The following is a 20,511-nucleotide window of genomic DNA, read 5'->3' on the forward strand; positions in this document are numbered from 1 at the left end:
CGCTCCTTTCATTACGAACGCGCCTCGCCGAATGGAGAAGACCAGCTCCGCCTCTCAAAATAGGTCTTACTACTTGGCCCCAATTTGCTGGTTTACCGCCGTCTCTTCTCTTAAAATAACACCAGAAATGAGCAAAACCTGCAATTATCACTTTTATTAATGTCATATTCGATTAAGAAATTAACTTGCTGTAATATGTTAGATTTTACTCAGGCCAGGCCGAAGCTGCCGACTCACACTTGCGCACTTAAAAAAAAAGCTGAATGTCAGTTGGAAGAGCCTCATTCTGGTGGTCAGTGCTAATTAGCTGTTAGGAACGGTTTGACTTCAGCTCAGTTGTTTTATTTAGTTATGAATACAAAATATATTTTGGTTGAGATTATGGCCAGAAGGTTGCTTAGTTCTCCACTGTGTTTGTAAACGAATGTATGATAATATATTTGTATTTGCTGGTTTAGTAAGGAAAAAGACGAGCTAGTGGAAGTGTAACTGCTTAATTACAAGCCCTAGGTCCCTATTTGCTCATCTACTGCCATCTGTTCGCTTCAAATACCAGACAAAATTATATATGTGTGTGTGTGTGTGTGTGTATATATATAGATAGATAGATAGATATATTTATATATGTGTGTGTGTGTGTGTGTGTGTGTGTGTGTGTAATTTCAGATTATCAAATTAACCGGTCATTTGTTATGTGTACTTCAGCTAGTGCTAAGCTTCTAACTTAAAGCTAACTGTAAGTTGGAAAAAGGAACCCATTACTGGTCATCTGTGTTATTTAACTGTTAGGAATGTCGCCATTTATTTTTTTAAATTTGGATGTGAATAGAGAATATATTTTAGTTAAGATTATGCCCAGGAGCTTGATTAGTTTCCCACTGTGTTTACAAATGAAGCTATGATAAAATATGTTTGTATTTGCAGTTTTGGCAAGGGGGGAAATAAAATCAAGGTAGTGGATGTCTAAGAGCCTAATTAAGTAAGGTCCCTATTTACTGATCTACTGCCATCTGTTCGCTTTGAATCCCATCCAAATAAAACTGTAAAAAACAAAAACGAATGATAGCTTAATAATATCATATTTGATCATCAAATTAACTATAATCATCTGTTATATTTACTCAGGCTACGGTTAAGCAAACTTAAAATAAAGCTAACTGTGTGTTGGAAGGAGCTGGTCCGTGCTAATTAGTATTAGAAAATTAGCAAAATTTTTAAAATTTAATTTGGAATAAAGATGATATTTTATTAAGGCTATGTCCAGTATCGTGCTTAATTATCCACCACATTTATAAACAAAGCTATGATTAAAATGTATTTGCTTGTGTAATAAGGAAACATTAAAGCTGGTAGCGGTGTACCACATCTATTATTTGCTGGTTTACCGCCGTCTCTTCTTCTGAGCTATTTTTTGTAAATTTTTAATTTGATAAGAATAAAGAAGATACTTTAGGTAAGGTTATGTCCAGTAGCTGTTTTAGTTATTCACTTTACCTATAGACAAAGCTATTAAAAAATAAGGTTTCCATTTGCAAGTTTAATGAGTTGATAAACAATGTACCATGTGTAACAGCCTGATTACAACACGTGTATGGTCCCAAATTGCTCATTTATTGCCATCTCCTCTACAGATCACACCGCAAATGAACAAAAACCTCCAAAGAATTTATTGTGGTCATCAATTAGGTTTATTACATCTGAATGGAAGTGGAAAGTAGAAACTTCATTCTTGTATTCTTGTTAGTTATACCCAAAGTAATTTTGTGATTTACATATAAATAAAGGTTTTGTCGAGTAGCTGATGTAGTCTTCACTGTATAAGCAGGGTTTAAGACTACAAATATGTTTGGTATGCATGCCAAAAAGTGGCTGTCTGCCAGAAAGTTATTGCCAATGTTTCTGTTTGTTATTTATGCCTAATACCTTTACTGATATTGCTAAATAGACTGTAGTCAACAGGATTTATGAAGGCTTTACTTATAAAATGAAGAAATTACCTGTTTTGCAAGTATATTTAATACAGAGTTATTGTACCTTCTATTGTTCTGCATTATAATCAATCCAGTCCTTTTTGACTACTTTACATACCTTTTTAGAACTCCTATTTTATAACTTTGTGGTGCCCTCTTGGACAGATCTCTTTTGGAAAATACGTTTTTAATGTAATTGACATTTTATACTTGGATAAATAAGGCATATGAAATAGTTACTTTGCCAAAAAACCTATTGCAGCTTCTACCTTTTGATAGTCATTTCTGGCTCAGAATGACTTGATATAATTCATGAGACATATGTTGGACAGATTATAGGCCAACAAATCATTTACAACACTTTAAATACTCACAATCTTTTTTTTTTTAAATACTAGAAATCACTTTTTGGCATGTCACCGTTTTAATGAGACAATTTCAAGCTGGTGAATGTGTAACAGCCTAATTAGGGCAAGTGTGATGGATTGTCTGTTCAAGTGTGTCATTGTGTAGCTACATTAATTGTTTTCAATTTGACAGGTAGTAAAGTGGGAGACCACAACCACAGAGCTGTCATGCGTGACTGTTAACATCCACGCTGTCAGTAAAAAACAGCCAGACAGGCTACATTATTATATCCAGGAACTGATTTCCCACCTCCTGCTATCAGTGTAGTTATTTAAGTCTCTCATCTCATTCTTGTTAGAGTAGGTTAAACATATCCCCATATGCACCGCAGGCTCTTCTCTGCTTTGTCCCAAAGAGAGCACCAGCAGCTCTGCTTGCCTTTTGGTTGGTGGCAGAGCAGGAACATGTGGTCATGCAACGGCCAATGCCGAGGCCTGAGCAGGCAATCGGCGCTGTCAGAGCAGCAGCAGCAGCAGCAGCAGTGCTGGCACTGGAAAGGAACTCTGCAGAAAGAAACCCATCTAAAAGAGACAGAGACAGGGAAAGAGGGAGGGGGGGTGGATTTGATTACAGACTGGAGGATGAGGATGCAGTGGAAATGGCATGTTGTAGAGGAAGAAAGAAGAAAACAAACAAGAGGACAGGCTGTTTGATCAAGGTCTAAAGATGTAGGAGCTGCATCCGAGGAAGCAGGCAGTCAGTGTGTCTGTGAACGCACCATCACATCAGGGGACTTGTTGTGGTTCAAGGATAGTGAAGGTGGAGAGGCGCAACCTGAGAAGTCCCCTCCCGCCACTTTCACAGAGGATGACAGATTAATCCTTATTCAGCAAGGAGCGAAGAATCACCCCGAGGTGAGTGAAGTGCAAAGTCATAGTGTTTCCATCTGATCTGAGCAGGTTATTCTCACTTAATCCACGTCTACTTTCACTCTTGTTTTGGTCCAATATGTAAATGAGTTATGTGTGCAACCCTCTCTGGTGAATTCCTCACGTTCCACCGCACGTTACGCTAAACTGTCTGTGTTTAATCAGCATGCTGCTCCAGTCCCAGCTGACCTGGCTGTGATGAAGTGAGGCTTGTTGTCTCTTGATGTGATGTTGTTATCCAGGATCAGATGTTGTCCACGGCTCAGCAGATGCTTCAGGATAGCCGCTCTAAGATTGAGCTGATCCGACTGCAGATTATCAAAGTCGCCCAGGCTGGCAGCAGCAGCAGCAGCGGTGTTGATGGTGGTGGAAACCCTAACAGCTCCACTCATGGAGGTCAGAGTGCTGGGACAAGTGAGTCCCCTATAATACTCTGTTCTTCTACTTTATTTAAGTGTGCAAATTACCTTGAAAGAGGCGTGAAATCATCTATTATATTGCCTGTGGCCAGTCACAACAATTCTGTCGGATTTTCAAATAACTTGTCTCGTTAACCCAGAAGGAGCAACCGAGTTTCCAGTGCATGCAGATGTGTGGTTTGAAAATTTAGCGCTTTAATGAAGGTTTTGCCAGAGCTTCCATTTTTTGAAAGGGGATTATCTGTTTGACTAAGGTTTTCCAACAACAGATCACAATTCAAAAGCTTTTCTTGTAAGTGAAAAAGTATGAGTTTTTGATCCAGAGATACTGTGATGTGAGTACTTTAACGTTTGCTGCCAACAGTCTCCTGTGCCAGTTATGATGAGTCTATATTGCAGTAGTGAAACTGCTCTGACAGGATTATTAGAGACAGAGTGTAAGTGTGACATTTAATTCTAAACTGGCGATATGTGCCATTTGTGAAACTCTGAAAGTAATGTTTAAAAAAATGATTCCTGCCTGACAGAATATGAGACAAGTAACTCTATACCATGGCTCCTCAGGTCCTATTTCCTTTCTTGGACATCTGACTTCTTTTCCTCTCATTGATTTCTTAAAATGTTATCATCTACAGCCAATAAAGGTCCTCTTTACTACAGCAGGAAGTTTCATTCACTGTATCCAAGTGTCAGCAGAATGTGTAAAAGCAAAGGCTGACTCTAGCAAATGGTTTTCTCCATCCATCCATCCATCCATCCATCCATCCATCCATCCATCCATTCCCTCCTTCAGCTGTTCTGATGGGAGACTGATGGATTTCTAAGCCAGTCAAGAGACATAATCAAGTCCAGTTGGATATTCCTAAAACACCTCATATAGGAGACGTACAGGAGGTATCCCTAAACATTAGCTCCTTTTGATGTGGAGGAGTAGCAGCTCTACTCTGAGACCCTACCAAACACCAGACACCCTTTGTAGAAAGCTCATGTTCGTCATTTGTATCCGTGACCTCATTATTTTGGTCACTGCCAGCAGCTTGTGGGTGAGGGCAGTAATGTAGATCGACACCTTTGCTTTCACATTCAATTCCCTACAGCAGACCAGTACAGCATCTGAAACAATACAGCAGCTGCACAAATCCCTCTTTCAACCTCTAATTCCTGCCTTCCCTCGACAAGAGCCCCAAGATACTTGAACTACTCCTTCACTTAAGACAGCAACTCATTCCCAACCCAAAGTGAGCACTCCTCCCTTCTGGCTGAAAACCATTGCCTCAGACTCAGAGGGGCCAGAAAAGTCACTAAGTCACAGGCCAAACCCAGAGACCATGACAATTATAATTCAATGACCTTTGGTCGAGTAGAGACCATAACTTATAACAACATCATTGCCATTATTGTTGCGGTAGCAACCTTTCCATTGATGTTGCTTTGGTTAAATTTATTGATACCTTTAATTCTCAAAAATATTCCTAAATATATTTCATGTTTCAGGTGACAACAACAGTCATCCGAACCAAGTTATATTGTAAAGTAGACCTCCGTATGTATCCATATTAATTAAAAATACCCTTTTACTCTTTTTTTAAAGCACGTCCTAGTCTCACTCCAGTGTATATGTCAGACATGGTGACAGCAAATGAACCAGTACAACCCCTCTGGTCGTCCAGCATAAATCTACTAATAGTTAGGTACTCCTTATTCACAGGGTGTCGCCACAGCAGGCAGCTTCACTTTTTGAGTCTTGTACAGTTTATTCTATTGCACAATGCTTCTCTCTGTTCAGTATTGTATTTTTTTTGATTGTTTACAGTTTTAATTGATTCACTTTGATTATTTAAAAATGTCTTTGATGTTTCAACCACTGTTTTTTCAGTTTTAATTTGCCCATTTTTGTTACATTTTGTTATGTCTTATTATCAGTAATTAGGTCAGTCATCCGTGAAGTGCTCTGAACTGCATTTACCTCTATGCAGGGTATATAAATAAAAGAGAGAGATCCCCAGTGATCTGATGATCCCTGTCAGCAAGCATTTGGTGACAGTGGGAAGAAAGAACTCATTTTAATAGGAAGAGAACCAGACTTGTAGGGATGGGTGCAGGGAAACAAAAGAAAGAAGAGAAAAACGAGGACCATAGAGAGACAAGGACACAACACCAATTACAGGAGAGAGAAGACTCGAGTTAATGCAGTAGTGGTGTGTAAATGCATGGGCACGGTAGAATAAATGCTACCTAAGTGCATCATGGGAAGTTCTCCAACTGCCTGAGCCTATAGCAGCATAACTAATGGATGATTCAGGGTCACCAGATCCAGTTTGCAAACATCTACTTTTAGTAGCAGACTAATGAAAATTCAAAACAAAATAAAATCAATTGAATAGAACACAAGTATAATTACTCTGCAGCTCTTGTCGGTCACTGGCTTTGATTAATTTTAAGAATTACGTTTACCAAAAAAAAAAACAAGCAGCTTGAGAAAACAGGATTCTTTAACTCCTGGGTAATATATTTAGTATGCAATGTTTTTCTTCTTGTATCAACATAGCAACATTTGAAGGGTCTTCCCTAGCTGTGATGTTTTAATCCTTCCTTTTACAGCTTTTCTACATTTCAAAAAAGGGTCAGCTGAATGCCAGACACATAGAAAATGTAGTGTTTTTATCTCAGTGACATTTGAGACAAAAGGGTTTACTTCTTATTTAGAAATACTGATAGCAGGTATCAAGACTCTCTCTTTCTCTTCCCTCTCAGGGATATCTCCCCCTGCTGCGAGTCTCGTGGATGCTCGCTTGGTAGAGTTGCAGCACTATGTGCAGAGGGAGTCAGATGCATTGGTGCTGGCCAAAGATGTGGTGAAGGAGCTTGAAGGGATCTCATCGTTGGACCAGAAGGCCCTGGCTGAGGTAGGACTCTCAGTCACATTTATTTTAAAGTATTTCAGAGGAGAAAGGAGTTTGTTTTAAGGCATGTCTAAAAAATCAGAAGAATTTTCTTTAAAAAAAAAATGGAGACTGGCTGTACTATTCAGCTAAAACAGCTTTTTCAGATGGAGGATGAACTGAGGGGTGGGACCAAGGTCCAGTAACAGATAAAGAAAAATGATTTTAAGTGGGATTCATGCAAGACTATTATAGTATAGGGTAAGAAAAAACATGGGGCTGGAAATGTTAAATATTGACTTTCATGTTTGCTCTGGTTTGTGTTTAGTTGTGTTCTGAGCGTCACTTTCACTGATTAGCTAATATAAGAAAAGCACAAAATAAAGCAAAAAAAAAATAAATATATATATATATATATATAACATCTAAAGTCTGAAAAATATGTTTATGTTGGAAGTAAAGCAGCACAAACGATATCCAAAAATACTAAACAACCTATATTTAAAAGGCCCAAACAACAATATAGTCTTTATCTTCTTTGCAGGCTCAGTTCCGGGTACAGGAATCCTCCCAGAAACTGGGTCTTCTGCAGCTTTCCCTGGAGAAATGCCTGAAGGAAAAAAACCAGGAGCCTCTACAGCAGCCTGCAGGAGGGGGACCTCTTTCTACCCAAAACCCCACTACTGGGTGTCCCCTTTCTACCTCGCCATCCGTCCTCTCCATCAGACCTGCCTCCTTAACCGGTACCAGCACAAACTATGCTTTTTCTGAGCAGTACTTACATTTAAAAGTGTGCTTTTAGAGACAGCTTTGTGTGCAAATTAATTTACTAGATCATACCTCAGATATAGTTATAGTCATGGGTCAAATGTTTCAATAATTTGACCCAAAAAATCTGTAAGAATATACATAACACAGTTTTTAGTGAAGGTTGCACAGTGCATTAAGTATGAATTACCCTGTCTGCATTATCTAAAGCTAAAATGGACAGTGCATGAGAGGGGGGAAGGACAGTGTGTTGGCAGGGTGGAGTGAGTGAAGACGAGTGTCAGGTGTGATTTGTGGCAGGATAGAAGCGAGCCTGAGAGGGAAGGTTTATAAGATGGTAGTGAGACCTGCTCTGATGTATGGTTTAGAGATGTTGGCACTGATAAAAAGACACAAAGCAGAGCTGGAGGTGGCAGAGGTGAAGATGTCGAGGTTTTTTATTGGGAATGACCAGGATAGACAGGATTAGAAATAATGACATCAGAGAGACTGCTGAGGATGAGCGGTTTGGAGACAAAGTTAGAGGCAGGACTGAGATTGTTTGGAAATGTGCAGAGGAAGGACAGAGGATAAACTGGACAAAGGATGTTGAATATGGAGCTGCCAGGCACCTGATGTAATGAAGGAAGACAAGTAGAGGTTTGGGGATGCCAGTGAGATGGAGACAGATGATCTGCTGTGGCGACCCCTAAAAGGAGCAGCTGAAAGTAGGAAGAGCCTGTCATTATTAATGATGGTTTAAATACCTGAAAAAATCTCTCTCCATGACAACTTTAACATTGACTATCATACATATCACATCACCAGCAGCCTAAACCATCAATACAATTCTTGTTTATGTCAGATTCTGATCCCACCATCTACTCATACAGCAGACCAGGAAACGTTGTTCCAATCTTATGTTGTCCAAGTTTGGTGAGCCTCTGTGAACCGTAGCCTCAGTTTCCTGTGCTTAGCTCACCAGCGTAACGAGTCACTGTTGCCTCCACACCAGCTCGGTGCAGTCTGGTCATTCTGTTCTTACCAAAGTTATCATAATCAGGTTGTTTTTAATCTTTATTATAGTCTGTTGGCCATGGTTCACTACTAAACATAATGTGTTGATCAGAAGTGGAAAATGACAATAAAATAATGTTAAAAACAAAATACATGCATAAATGAACCCACTCAGTCATTTGGAGATTAAGAGACAGACCTGATTTTCACGTTTTAAGGGATTATTCAGGGTAGCTTCTTATTTTATTTTCTTTATTTCCATAATAACCTCCTGCTTCTGGAAGAAACTAACAAACAAGCTTACAGAGAAAAGTGAATTTCATGAAGGAACTGCTCTCTTTAAACACAAATCATTCACTTATTACAGAATCATATGTTTAATTATAGACACATTTCATGTGTTAGTACATTCAGAAGACCGGAAAATAACTGGATTTAACTAATTGCAAGTGTACTAATTAACACTATTTTTAAGTAGTTATTCCCAGGAAATCTGTGTGAAATTATTACTGATCTTTAAAAATCTCTCCTAACATTAATTTGCTCAAACACCTACATCTCAAAGAAAGCTTTATGTTTTTTTCTCTCTAACACATAGCTCTTTCTAGCGGCACCATGCCTGCCCAGTGTTGGAACATGGCTAACCATACGCTGACCTCTGGCAGTGGATAATCAGACATGTAATCTGCTGGTTTTGGACAGTTCACTTGTAAGCCCATCTCTCCCTGCTGGAGGCTAAAAAGGCAAAAAAAAAAAAAAGATGGCAAAAAAAAAAAAAGCCTCATGATGATGATGTAACGAGGAGACAAATCCTGGAGTTGCTCTGTATGCGGCGAGCATTCAGATCGGGTCTCACTCGGGGTGATTTTGTGCTTCACAGCTGTTAGCAGTACAAAGAAAGGGAGAAAATGAGGATGTGAATGCTCAGCGAGCAGCTCCAGACAGCGCTGATTAGAAGCATGAGAGATTTATTCATGCAGAAAAAAGAAAAGGTTTTATTTTAAAAGGCTCCATTCATTTTGGTCTTAAATGCAATTCATTACTAAGGACTTGGGAAGGGGAGGCATTGTTACATAATGTAGTGATTAAGTATTTTGTGAGAATATAATCATTTAGTGATCATTTCAGGATGTTTTTAGAATCTTAAAATTTGTTTTGTTTTTTAAAAATGTCTTTAGGCAAACTTGAAGTCCGGCTTCTTGGATGTGAGGATTTACTGAAACCTCTGGCAGATTCAGAGCGAGAAGACCATCCAAACCCCGCAGAGACACCAGCTGCTCACAAACCAGACGGACCTCCAGGTAAGCAGACATTTTGCATTTTTAAAATGTTTCCTTGGACACGAGTGATTTGATCTTAGTTGGAACAAGGAATTTTTTTTTCAATTTTGGAAATAATTAAATTGACCTTTATATGTTCATTTATAGTGCCACATTTTTGCTTTTGCACTCTACTAGAATATCTTTGCATCAATAACAATTCAAAATAATCTTTATTTAACTTACACTGAGCCTTTGTGCAGCACTTCAGGTCATCTTCTGACTCAAACAAGCTCAAACAACATCCTAACCAGCCAACTTTCTTCTGATTGGCTGTCTCTTGCAACCAGAAGGTTTGACAATCTGGTCACTTTTACAGTGTTTTCTAAATGGATCGTTCATTAAATGCAAACACTTTAGAGCATACTCTGCACAATAAAAGAAAGATTATTAAACAGCTTTATTAATTCCAGCTCACAAGAGATTACATTTAGCTGCATGAAAAGTGTGACTCCTGGTCTCTGTTTTAAACAGACATTTACATCAGTATGAGAGTGCCACAGTGTCACAGCCGAACACTGAAATTTGGTGCTGTGCTCATTGGGTTAACCTACTTTTTTGGGAAGTATGGAGTGCTTTTAAAGGTAATCTATTACAATAAGTGAGCTTATTACTTTACATCATATCCTCTGTCAAGGATGTTGAAAGGTCCTTTGTTAAATGCCCTGACATTTAGTTGTTATTTTCCTAAAATAGAAGATAAATAAACCAGCATGATTTCATAAGCTTGATCTTTTAGAAGGCGAACCATCTGGCTCCAGTCAGATTCACATGATACTCTCAGAAAAGTACTTTTTTACCATTAAGAGTACGGTGGATAATTACTGGGGAGGTACCCTCTAAGGCACTGCTCCTGGACCATTGACAGGCATTTCTTATTCATTAAGGTACAAAGCACCTTTATGCCTTGCACCTTCTTAAAACCAGCCTTGAACCTTCAATGTAAAGGTACAAAAATAATATCTAGAAAAAGTTGTGTGCAGGCGTACCCATTCATTTATTGTTTATTACTCATTCATCCATATTCTACTGCTTTGGTTGGTCCAGCAGACTAACCCCAGTTTCTGAAAATAAAAACCTTTTATAGAAAGCTCCCAGCATTGAATGTTGGATTTTCAAAATTTAAGACTTCAGTTAGTAATACAAAATTTATCAGGATGATTTAGTGTCATATTTTCAGTATAAAAGCCCCTGAATAGTTAGACAAAGTTGTCAGAATTATTAGAATTATGTTGGATTTACAAATCATAAGCAACTAGTAAGTTATTGAAAGTTAAAGTTTCATTTTTAAAAAATGAACATTCATGTAAATCTTCACTGCTGTAAAGATCAAGCCTTTTCAGGACACAGCCAGTAAAACGTAAACGTTTGTCTCACCGCAGAGATCAGTGGCGTGCTCAGGCTGGACGGCAGAGTGGTCGGCCAGACGTGCTGGGCAGCCATCAGCAGACTGAGCTGGGACCAGACGTTCTACATCCAGCTGGAGCGGGTGAGTCCCTATGGACCATCAGATACTTAGAGTTAACCAAGTTAACTGAGGAGTTGGAAAACAAAACAGTAATAGTCCGTTTTTATTTCCTAGCATAAGTTATGTCAATTTATCAGACTGTTGCTCATCTCTTTTGTCATAATGGTCTCATTTAGTGAAATGTTAATACACTAAACACAAAATCCACATTCAAAATTACCATCAGATTCATGAAACATGTTCACTAGTAATTTTTGTTCTGACCGCAGAGCTCATGTTAGTGAATCAGAATCATGTTTCTCACCATCTGCAGTCTGCCACGTCACACAAGGAAACATATTTACCTCAAGCTGTAGAGGAGAAAGCAGTGGGGATGTTTTAAAAGAAGCCTGCACCATTAAAACAAAAAAATTAAATCAGAATCAAATTTGGAACCGAGGAAACTGAAACAACAGGTTGGCATGAATTAAAGCAACTGGAGTTTAAGAAGCACCAGAGGACTGTAAGAAACCTGGGCCTTGATCCAGAAAGCAGGTTTAGTGAAAAGAGTTTATTAATCCTGAGATCAGAGAAACTCTAGGTTTTCTGTTAACGTAAACTCTGAGTCAGTTACCATGTCATCTGTGTGATCTACATGTCTTTACTGTCAGGCTACAGTTGAATAATTTGATTTACAAATGAAATGTAAAATCTGCTCAAATTCCAGTGGTATATATTAAGAAGTCTGCAAAACCAGGCTTTCTTTGTATTAGCTGGCTCGACAAAACGAAAAACCCCAGTTGAACATGGGTTATGAACGGTCTGTGTCAAACCAGGATTCTGCTTCAGGCTAAAAGGGGGCATTTCATGTGTCACATGACTCGTCTTCCGCAAAAAGTGATCGCTCTGAGATCAATCATCGCTCAAATATGCTGTAAATACAAGAATGAGTTAAGAGGAGACACTTCCAATTTTAAACTGAAAGAAGCATAAGTTACCGCGGCCACCCTTGTAAAACTGACCTTAAACTCAACGTTGCTCACTAACCCACCAGTCTCACTTCGTAGTACACCCCTTGGCTTCATCTGTTAATGAAAATTTGGGTAAATAATTACTGGATGACGCTGAAAAAATAAAAGGCCCTACCCTTTAAATACTTGTTGCCGTGGTGAATTAAGTTATCCGAGCTCCACTAATGAGGGCTCTTTCATTACTCATGGCCTTAACTCAGGGTGACGATACTCAGAGTTGATTGAACTAACTCTGATCAGCCTTTCTGCAACCAACAACCTCAGGGCTACCAGTCGCAACATTAATTAGCTCAGAGTTTCTGGAACATCATGTCAGGGTACACTCATGTTTGGCAGCTTTTACTAAACTTTTTGATCATATCAGTTATAGTGGGAAGTTAAACTGCAGAAAAACAGAGTAGCACATATTTTCCTCTCGTTTTCCCCATGATTTAAACCGCTGCGACGGCGAGCCAGCTTTCAGCATTTGTGAGTCATTTTTCATGTTCGCTCTAATCCACACCGCCCACGTTCAAACTGGCCTTCCTGCCCATTTACTTCCCTCCCAATCATCCTGTTTCTAATTACAGAAATGAGGCGCTGTTTGAATACTGTTCAGTTGCTGTGCAGCACACTCACCGGTTCAAGGAAACAAGATCCATTACAATCTGTTCTTCTTGTTATGACCTTTGTCTGTGTGACATTGATGCAGATAAAAACAGCATCAGCAGCTTAGTACATGCTGTAGTAACACTTCATGTGCTGACAAGAACAATATAGCAAGCACCCAACCATATAGACTGTACAAGGGCGCTGTGCAGGTCAGAGAGTAATCAGACTACACACATGTATCGCAATGAGCAGGAATAAGGACCCACATGTAGGAGGCAGAAGTCAGAAAGCCCCAACAAATAGCAGGCTTTGATGGCCAATGAAATGAAGTCCAAATGAGAACAAAATCCACAAAAAACAAAGAGGTCAACATAGGGCAGGCACATCAAAAGATGTCTTAATAGAGGGAAGATAAGACTGCATATACACAGAGTGCTGATTAGGATCAGACACAGGTGAGGACAATCAGACCAACAGACAACTATCAAAATAAAACAGGAAATGAACAACCAACCATTTCTGAAACAAAGAAAGACTAAACATGAATGGGCTAATTCGGGGGGGAAAAGAAGGACAATGATAAAGAAAGCTGGACTAAAGAGAAGAGGGTGGAAACAAGAAGACTAAGAAGAAACTAATAACAGAAACCAAAGAAACCAGAAATACCCAAAGTCACTGTAAGAACATGAAAGTTAAAGAGGAGCCAAAACACACAAAACAGAAAGTCATTACCAGGAAAACCATAAAGTATAACACTGGAACCAAAGACTGAATAAAGATAATAAACAACAAACACAGAAATCTAAAGTCCAGTCTATAAAACCCAAAACAGAAATCCAAATATCTTAATTAAGAATTCAAAACCCCAAAACAGCACAAAGCCAAGGACCATGACAGTATGAAGAGAGTCCTCTCAGGGACATAGGAACTGGGAGAAACAACATAAAACCAAAACACAGCCCGAAGGTCTTAACGAGTTCCTTTGGAAAGAACACAATCAATTGAAGCACTCTTCTGCACTATTTTGAGTTTAGTTCAGAAGAACTGGGACAAAATAGACAAAGTCAGGAACGAGAAGGATCTCATCAGATTCACCTTACACTGTGTGCCCTCGCCCAGCCCACCTGTCAGGGCTCTGTGTGCGGGCAGGCGGAGAGGAGGATCCAAACGCAGGACTCTGACACGGAATTGTAACTTAAAACCTCAGCTTTATTGCTGGCACGAAAACAAAACATAAACTGAGCAAAGGTACTGAATTACTGAAATACTGAATACCGAAACACTGAATACTGAAACACTGACACAGAAACACACAGGCATAGTCTGAATGGTACGACGCGACACTGAGCGGGGGCAAACACAGGGCTAATATACACAGGGAAGTAATCAGGGAATGGACAACAGAAGGGAGACACAGCTGGGAGAAATCAGGGCTGACGAGACAGGGGGAACAAAGCTGCACACACTAACATGAGGCACACTCCTTCAAAACAAAACAGGAAACCATAAACCACTAAACAAGGACGCAGACTGAGAGGCAGAATATAACACATAAAACTCAAACAATTCATGAAACCATAATTCCTAAAACATGAAACTCTAATAACAATCATCATCATAATCACAACAAGAGATGAGAAAAACAATCCAAAACACCAAGATAACTGAAACACAAAGTACCAGAGAAACAAAGAGTAATCCATCATTCAAAATATAAACCAAAACATAATAAACTCAAAATACTGGGTCCAACGGACCCAGAACCGTGACAGTACCCCCCCTCCAAGGGCTGGCTCCCGACAGCCACAAACAAAAGAACAGAACGAAACAAGAGCACCAAACCAGGGCGGGCGGAGGGGGTCCAGGATGGAGGGACAGAAACCAAACAAAAAACAAGGAGCACAAGAGTCCAAACAACACAAGAAAACAGTTCAAGAACACCAGAAAACACATCAAAAAACGAAACCAAACCAGAGCTCAATAAGAGTCCATGAGAAGCTCAGGGGGTCGACCCGGACGTCGGCCATACAGAAGCCAAAACAGGTCAGGGGCCGGCCATGCACACAGCAACGGCGGCGACGGGCAAACAGTTCTGGAGGCCGACCGTGCACACGGCAGCGGCGGCGACGGGCAAACAGTTCTGGAGGCCGACCGTGCACACGGCAGCGGCGGCGACGGGCAAACAGTTCTGGAGGCCGACCGTGCACACGGCAGCGGCGGCGACGGGCAAACAGTTCTGGAGGCCGACCGTGCACACGGCAGCGGCGACGATGAAACGAATCAGGAGGCCGACCACTTGGAAGGTAGTGGCGGCCACTGAGCAGGTCCGGAGGTCGGCCGCGATGCCAGCGGCGGCGACGAACCATGTCCGGAGGTCGTCCTCGACGGCCATGATGCAACCTTAGAGGCCTGGAAAGCGGCCGGCAGAGGCGAGGCGGAACAGGACGAGCGGGGTCCCATGGCGGTGTGGCAACCGCAGGGCCAGACGATGGTGGAGCAGAACCCGGGCCAGGCGTGGACGAAGACACAGAGGCCGGGCCGGGCGTGGACGAGGCGGAGCAGAGGCCGGGCGGGCGTGGACGAAGGCGGAGCAGAGGCCGGGCCGGGCGTGGACGAAGGCGGAGCAGAGGCCGGGCCGGGCGTGGACGAAGGCGGAGCAGAGGCCGGGCCGGGCGTGGACGAAGGCGGAGCAGAGGCCGGGCCGGGCGTGGACGAAGGCGGAGCAGAGGCCGGGCCGGGCGTGGACGAAGGCGGAGCAGAGGCCGGGCCGGGCGTGGACGAAGGCGGAGCAGAGGCCGGGCCGGGCGTGGACGAAGGCGGAGCAGAGGCCGGGCCGGGCGTGGACGAAGGCGGAGCAGAGGCCGGGCCGGGCGTGGCAGAAGCAGAGGCTGAAGCTGGACCAGACGAGGGCAGCGAGACGGCTGCGGAACCTGAGGGCAGCGGGACGGCTGCGGAACCTGAGGGCAGCGGGACGGCTGCGGAACCTGACGGCAGCGGGACGGCTGCGGAACCTGACGGCAGCGGGACGGCTGCGGAACCTGACGGCAGCGGGACGGCTGCGGAACCTGAGGGCAGCGGGACGGCTGCGGAACCTGAGGGCGATGATGATGATGATGCGGCTGCAGGCGGCGATGATGATGATGATGCGGCTGCAGGCGGCGATGATGATGCGGCTGCAGGCGGCGGCGATGATGATGCGGCTGCAGGCGGCGGCGATGATGATGCGGCTGCAGGCGGCGGCGATGATGATGATGATGACGCTGCAGGCGGCGGCGATGATGATGATGATGACGCTGCAGGCGGCGGCGATGATGATGATGATGACGCTGCAGGCGGCGGCGATGATGATGATGCGGCTGCAGGCGGCGATGATGATGATGCGGCTGCAGGCGGCGATGATGATGATGCGGCTGCAGGCGGCGATGATGATGATGAGGGTGGCGGCTGAACAGCCCTCCCTGGACTGCCAGCAGATGGGAGGATGTGCTGTCTGGGTCCTCCAGGACCCTCAGCTAAAGAGGTGTGGTACTGGGTGGGCTCCTCGGACCCACCAGCAGACGCGACATAAGGCTGGACGGGCGACTCGGGCCCTCCAGCTGACGACACTTGAAGCTGGACGGGCGACTCCGGCCCTCCAGCTGACGACACTTGAAGCTGGACGGGCGACTCCGGCCCTCCAGCTGACGACACTTGAAGCTGGACGGGCGACTCCGGCCCTCCAGCTGACGACACTTGAAGCTGGACGGGCGACTCCGGCCCTCCAGCTGACGACACTTGAGGCTGGACGGGCTCCTCGGGCCCTCCAGCTGACGACACTTGAGGCTGGACGGGCGACTCGGGCCCTCCAGCTGACGACACTTGAAGCTGGACGGGCGACTCCGGCCCTCCAGCTGACGACACTTGAAGCTGGACGGGCGACTCCGGCCCTCCAGCTGACGACACTTGAAGCTGGACGGGCGACTCCGGCCCTCCAGCTGACGACACTTGAGGCTGGACGGGCTCCTCGGGCCCTCCCGAACCCCCAGCTGACAACACTTGAGGCTGGACGGGCTCCTCGGGCCCTCCAGCTGACGACACTTGAGGCTGGACGGGCTCCTCGGGCCCTCCAGCTAACGACACTTGGGGCTGGACGGGCTCCTCGGGCCCTCCAGCAGGAGCAGATGCAGGGCCAGAGGCAATTGGGACCCCTGGCTGAGGGTGTAGATGAGTGGCTGACCGAGCAGTTGACAAAGCTAATGATTCCTCCACTAACTGAGCTACTGACTGGGTTATGGACTGTAACAGAGTTTGTAGTAAGTCTGATTTTGGAAATGACTGAGCTATGGGTGGCGGAGCTGAATGTGGTGGAGGTGGAGACCGAGCTACGGGTGACTGAATCTGAGATGAAAACGGTGTCGGAGGTGGAGACCGAGCTACAGGTGGCTGCTGAGCAGGGAACACTGGACACTGAGCTACAGGTGGCTGCTGAGCAGGGAACACTGGACACTGAGCTACAGGTGGCTGCTGAGCAGGGAACACTGGACACTGAGCTACAGGTGGCTGCTGAGCAGGGAACACTGGACACTGAGCTACAGGTGGCTGCTGAGCAGGGAACACTGGACACTGAGCTACAGGTGGCTGCTGAGCAGGGAACACTGGACACTGAGCTAATGGTGGCTGCTGAGCAGGGAACACTGGACACTGAGCTACAGGTGGCTGCTGAGCAGGGAACACTGGACACTGAGCTACAGGTGGCTGCTGAGCAGCTAGCTGAGCTGAAGGTGTGGAAATGAAAGCTACACCAGTCCGTACTACAGGAGAGAATGTAAGTGTGGTTGGGTGATGATGGTGAGGGTTGCATTTCTTCTTTAAGGGCGGATCAAACGATTTGGCGATAAACCCTGGCAAAAAATGCTGCTGTTGGTGAGAGCACCAAGTGGCGAGGGCCTCCAGGAGAACAACTGAATCCTTTTTCCCTGGGCCGCCCATGCCAAACAGTTCGAAATTTAGCCTCGCTCTTAGAGCTGTTATTATGTGTTTGAGTCCATTTATGTGCGGAAAACTGATAGTCGAGGCAGTGGACGACAAAAAATTATCAAAAAACACTACCTCCAACAGCCTCTTCTCGGGGCTCGCTGCATGGGCTATCCTCCAACAGTAATCCCATAGGTGCGCGAGATTCTCTCCCTTGGAGGCAAAATGTGAGTCCGCTGGATCCATACTGGTCGCGTCGTTCTGTCAGGGCTCTGTGTGCGGGCAGGCGGAGAGGAGGATCCAAACGCAGGACTCTGACACGGAATTGTAACTTAAAACCTCAGCTTTATTGCTGGCACGAAAACAAAACATAAACTGAGCAAAGGTACTGAATTACTGAAATACTGAATACCGAAACACTGAATACTGAAACACTGACACAGAAACACACAGGCATAGTCTGAATGGTACGACGCGACACTGAGCGGGGGCAAACACAGGGCTAATATACACAGGGAAGTAATCAGGGAATGGACAACAGAAGGGAGACACAGCTGGGAGAAATCAGGGCTGACGAGACAGGGGGAACAAAGCTGCACACACTAACATGAGGCACACTCCTTCAAAACAAAACAGGAAACCATAAACCACTAAACAAGGACGCAGACTGAGAGGCAGAATATAACACATAAAACTCAAACAATTCATGAAACCATAATTCCTAAAACATGAAACTCTAATAACAATCATCATCATAATCACAACAAGAGATGAGAAAAACAATCCAAAACACCAAGATAACTGAAACACAAAGTACCAGAGAAACAAAGAGTAATCCATCATTCAAAATATAAACCAAAACATAATAAACTCAAAATACTGGGTCCAACGGACCCAGAACCGTGACACCACCCCTCTCTGTTTTTCACCCGGCACGGCTGCAGTAGGTAAGTGCTTCTCTGCACAGCACATTAGACGACTTCCAGCGTAATGGACGGTCAAATGAAAAGTGGAAATGAGAGAGGGGGAATAAAAAAAACTGATGCAGCTAAATGGTGAAAATAAATCTCAGAGAGCAGGTCAGTCAAAAAGTCCAGTTAAAACAAATAGATTAAGCTTTTATGCACTGTTGTAGTTTAAATTCGGTGAGCGTGTATGAAGTCTTACAATACTTTTGCTGGATGCTTCACTATAAACATAACCATCTGAATGCTTATAAGATGTCGGCTGATGGTTTTGCATGTCAGTGTGGGACTGATGTATTCCTGGTGAGCTTTTGATGGTGCACTTTCAGCCTTAGCACACATTGACAACTCAGTCAGTGCCATCTTTTCTGCAGTTACAGATACAGATGCTCTACACATCCTCTTATTTTGAGTGTAATCTTTTGCCATGAGGAAGAAAGAGAAAATCTGATATGGTTGGAGCCTTAAATAACGCAGAGCCAGTGATGGAGTCGAGTTACCGTATTGAATTATTGTTTTACTCCACCCTTGGATGCTTCTTTACACTTCTGTGCTGCTCTGAGATTACTCTCAGGGACCGCCTCATTTTGCCTCAACCATATTAGCAACGAATCCCAGCTTAAAAGATTAAAATATCACCAAATAACCATGAAGAACGAGAACAAAGGGGTCTGAAAATAATTAATAAAAATCCAAAACCCATCACAACAAATCCAGCACCATGAAAATGATATCTAATATAATAGTTATTCAATAATTGCTTAATAGTCATAGGATTAAGCTGCTTCCTTGCCAAAAAAAAGCAACAATTACAGGTAAAATCTACATTTATATACACATGTATAGATATGACCTTTAAAATAAAGTAGCTGATTGATGAAGGTCTTGTAATAAAATCTTGTAGATGAATACAGTTTTGTGGGTTAGATAGTGTGTGGCAGTGAGTAAAGAGACCCTGACGTATTTGCATCCGTAATAAAAGCTGCTTGTAGTTGCTTAAATACGTAGGAAAGGTGCTTCAGTGCTTCATTTATTACCTCCTATAGCAGAGGATACACTGGGCCATCATTAATGTGTTTTCCATTTCACATGATAATCTGAACCTACAACTGCAGGTAATAACCACAGATAAATTCTGAACATTACTTTACTGTGATAAAATTTTTAATGTCTAAAAACCGTGATATAAATAAAGATTAAGAGCTATAATTGCAGTCTTTAGGGTTATAATGAATTAATTTGACTTATCGGCTCGTCTTTTCACTCTATAAGCTATTTCATTCTTTCTTTCTTTCTTTTTTTATTACAGCCTTTGTAATGAAGTGACATCTTCGAGATGTTCGATATGTTCTGTTGTCCTATATTATGAAGCTTTGTTTAAATTCATCTCATAAATTCTCCTTCACATCTTTCCTTGTTTTTGCCACATTTTCCATGAAGGTAAAGTGACTAGTAAAAGGAGTTTTTTCCTCATCTGTTGAGCCCTACTCCATGTTTCACTGGCAGGAAGCCATTAAATTCTAGTGTCTCGTGGGTGCTGTTGTGTATCATGATGAGCCGAACCCTCCTACCCATTAATCCCTCAGTGAACATTCTTGCGCCATAGACTAAATTTTTGTTGCAGTTCAGTCTGAAAGCAGCAGGGGTCGCCCTCTACCTGCAGGTATTAGTTCATCACAGACTGAGCTAACGACATGCTCGGTACTGTAGATGCTTGTTTGTTTCAAGAACTTGGTTTCCAAATTGCAGTACTGTTAGAAAAACAAAAACATCCTGAAATTAGCAAAGAACAATTAACTTTGCTGAAGATATTGTTTGACATTTTGAGTTTTGAAAAAGTTGCAAAACATCACCAGTTTATTCACTAACAGCTGCAAACAACCTTTGGCTCTA

At 43.0% G+C, this 20,511-nt stretch overlaps 1 protein-coding gene and 2 long non-coding RNA genes across 9 annotated transcripts in view; 2 read left to right on the forward strand and 1 right to left on the reverse strand.

Moving 5' to 3' along the window:
- Positions 1-193: 193 nt before the first annotated feature.
- Positions 194-20,511, forward strand: part of LOC100694237 (serine/threonine-protein kinase N2) — a 31,872-nt gene continuing 11,554 nt past the window's right edge. Inside the window, exons 1-7 of one of the 5 annotated variants that reach the window (XM_013270890.3) lie at positions 194-979; positions 2,710-3,232; positions 3,490-3,661; positions 6,421-6,572; positions 7,093-7,291; positions 9,491-9,613; positions 11,014-11,120. In XM_013270890.3, the coding sequence (XP_013126344.1) occupies positions 3,496-3,661; positions 6,421-6,572; positions 7,093-7,291; positions 9,491-9,613; positions 11,014-11,120 (747 nt within the window). In that variant the 5' untranslated portion in view covers positions 194-979; positions 2,710-3,232; positions 3,490-3,495. Of the gene's footprint in view, positions 3,233-3,489; positions 3,662-6,420; positions 6,573-7,092; positions 7,292-9,490; positions 9,614-11,013; positions 11,121-20,511 lie in introns of all 5 variants that reach the window. The other 4 variants (XM_005451499.3, XM_005451497.3, XM_005451498.3 and 1 more) reach the window with 4 other exon arrangements.
- Positions 7,721-19,329, reverse strand: LOC102076012 (uncharacterized). Of its 3 annotated transcripts, none has more exons than XR_003213277.1 (7): positions 18,566-19,327; positions 12,967-13,824; positions 12,728-12,781; positions 12,101-12,163; positions 11,444-11,488; positions 11,009-11,128; positions 7,721-8,017 (listed from the first exon to the last, which is right to left on the reverse strand). It is a non-coding gene; the product is annotated as an uncharacterized LOC102076012 (long non-coding RNA). The 3 variants fall into 3 exon arrangements; XR_003213278.1 differs by lacking the exon at positions 7,721-8,017 and adding an exon at positions 8,666-9,192; XR_003213279.1 differs by lacking the exon at positions 12,101-12,163 and having other exon boundaries at positions 18,566-19,329.
- Positions 16,731-18,433, forward strand: LOC112841863 (uncharacterized). The gene is made up of 2 exons (XR_003213280.1): positions 16,731-17,118; positions 17,392-18,433. It is a non-coding gene; the product is annotated as an uncharacterized LOC112841863 (long non-coding RNA).

This window comes from Oreochromis niloticus, linkage group LG12, assembly GCF_001858045.2.
Source record: "Oreochromis niloticus isolate F11D_XX linkage group LG12, O_niloticus_UMD_NMBU, whole genome shotgun sequence".
NCBI classification, from domain to species: domain Eukaryota; kingdom Metazoa; phylum Chordata; class Actinopteri; order Cichliformes; family Cichlidae; genus Oreochromis; species Oreochromis niloticus.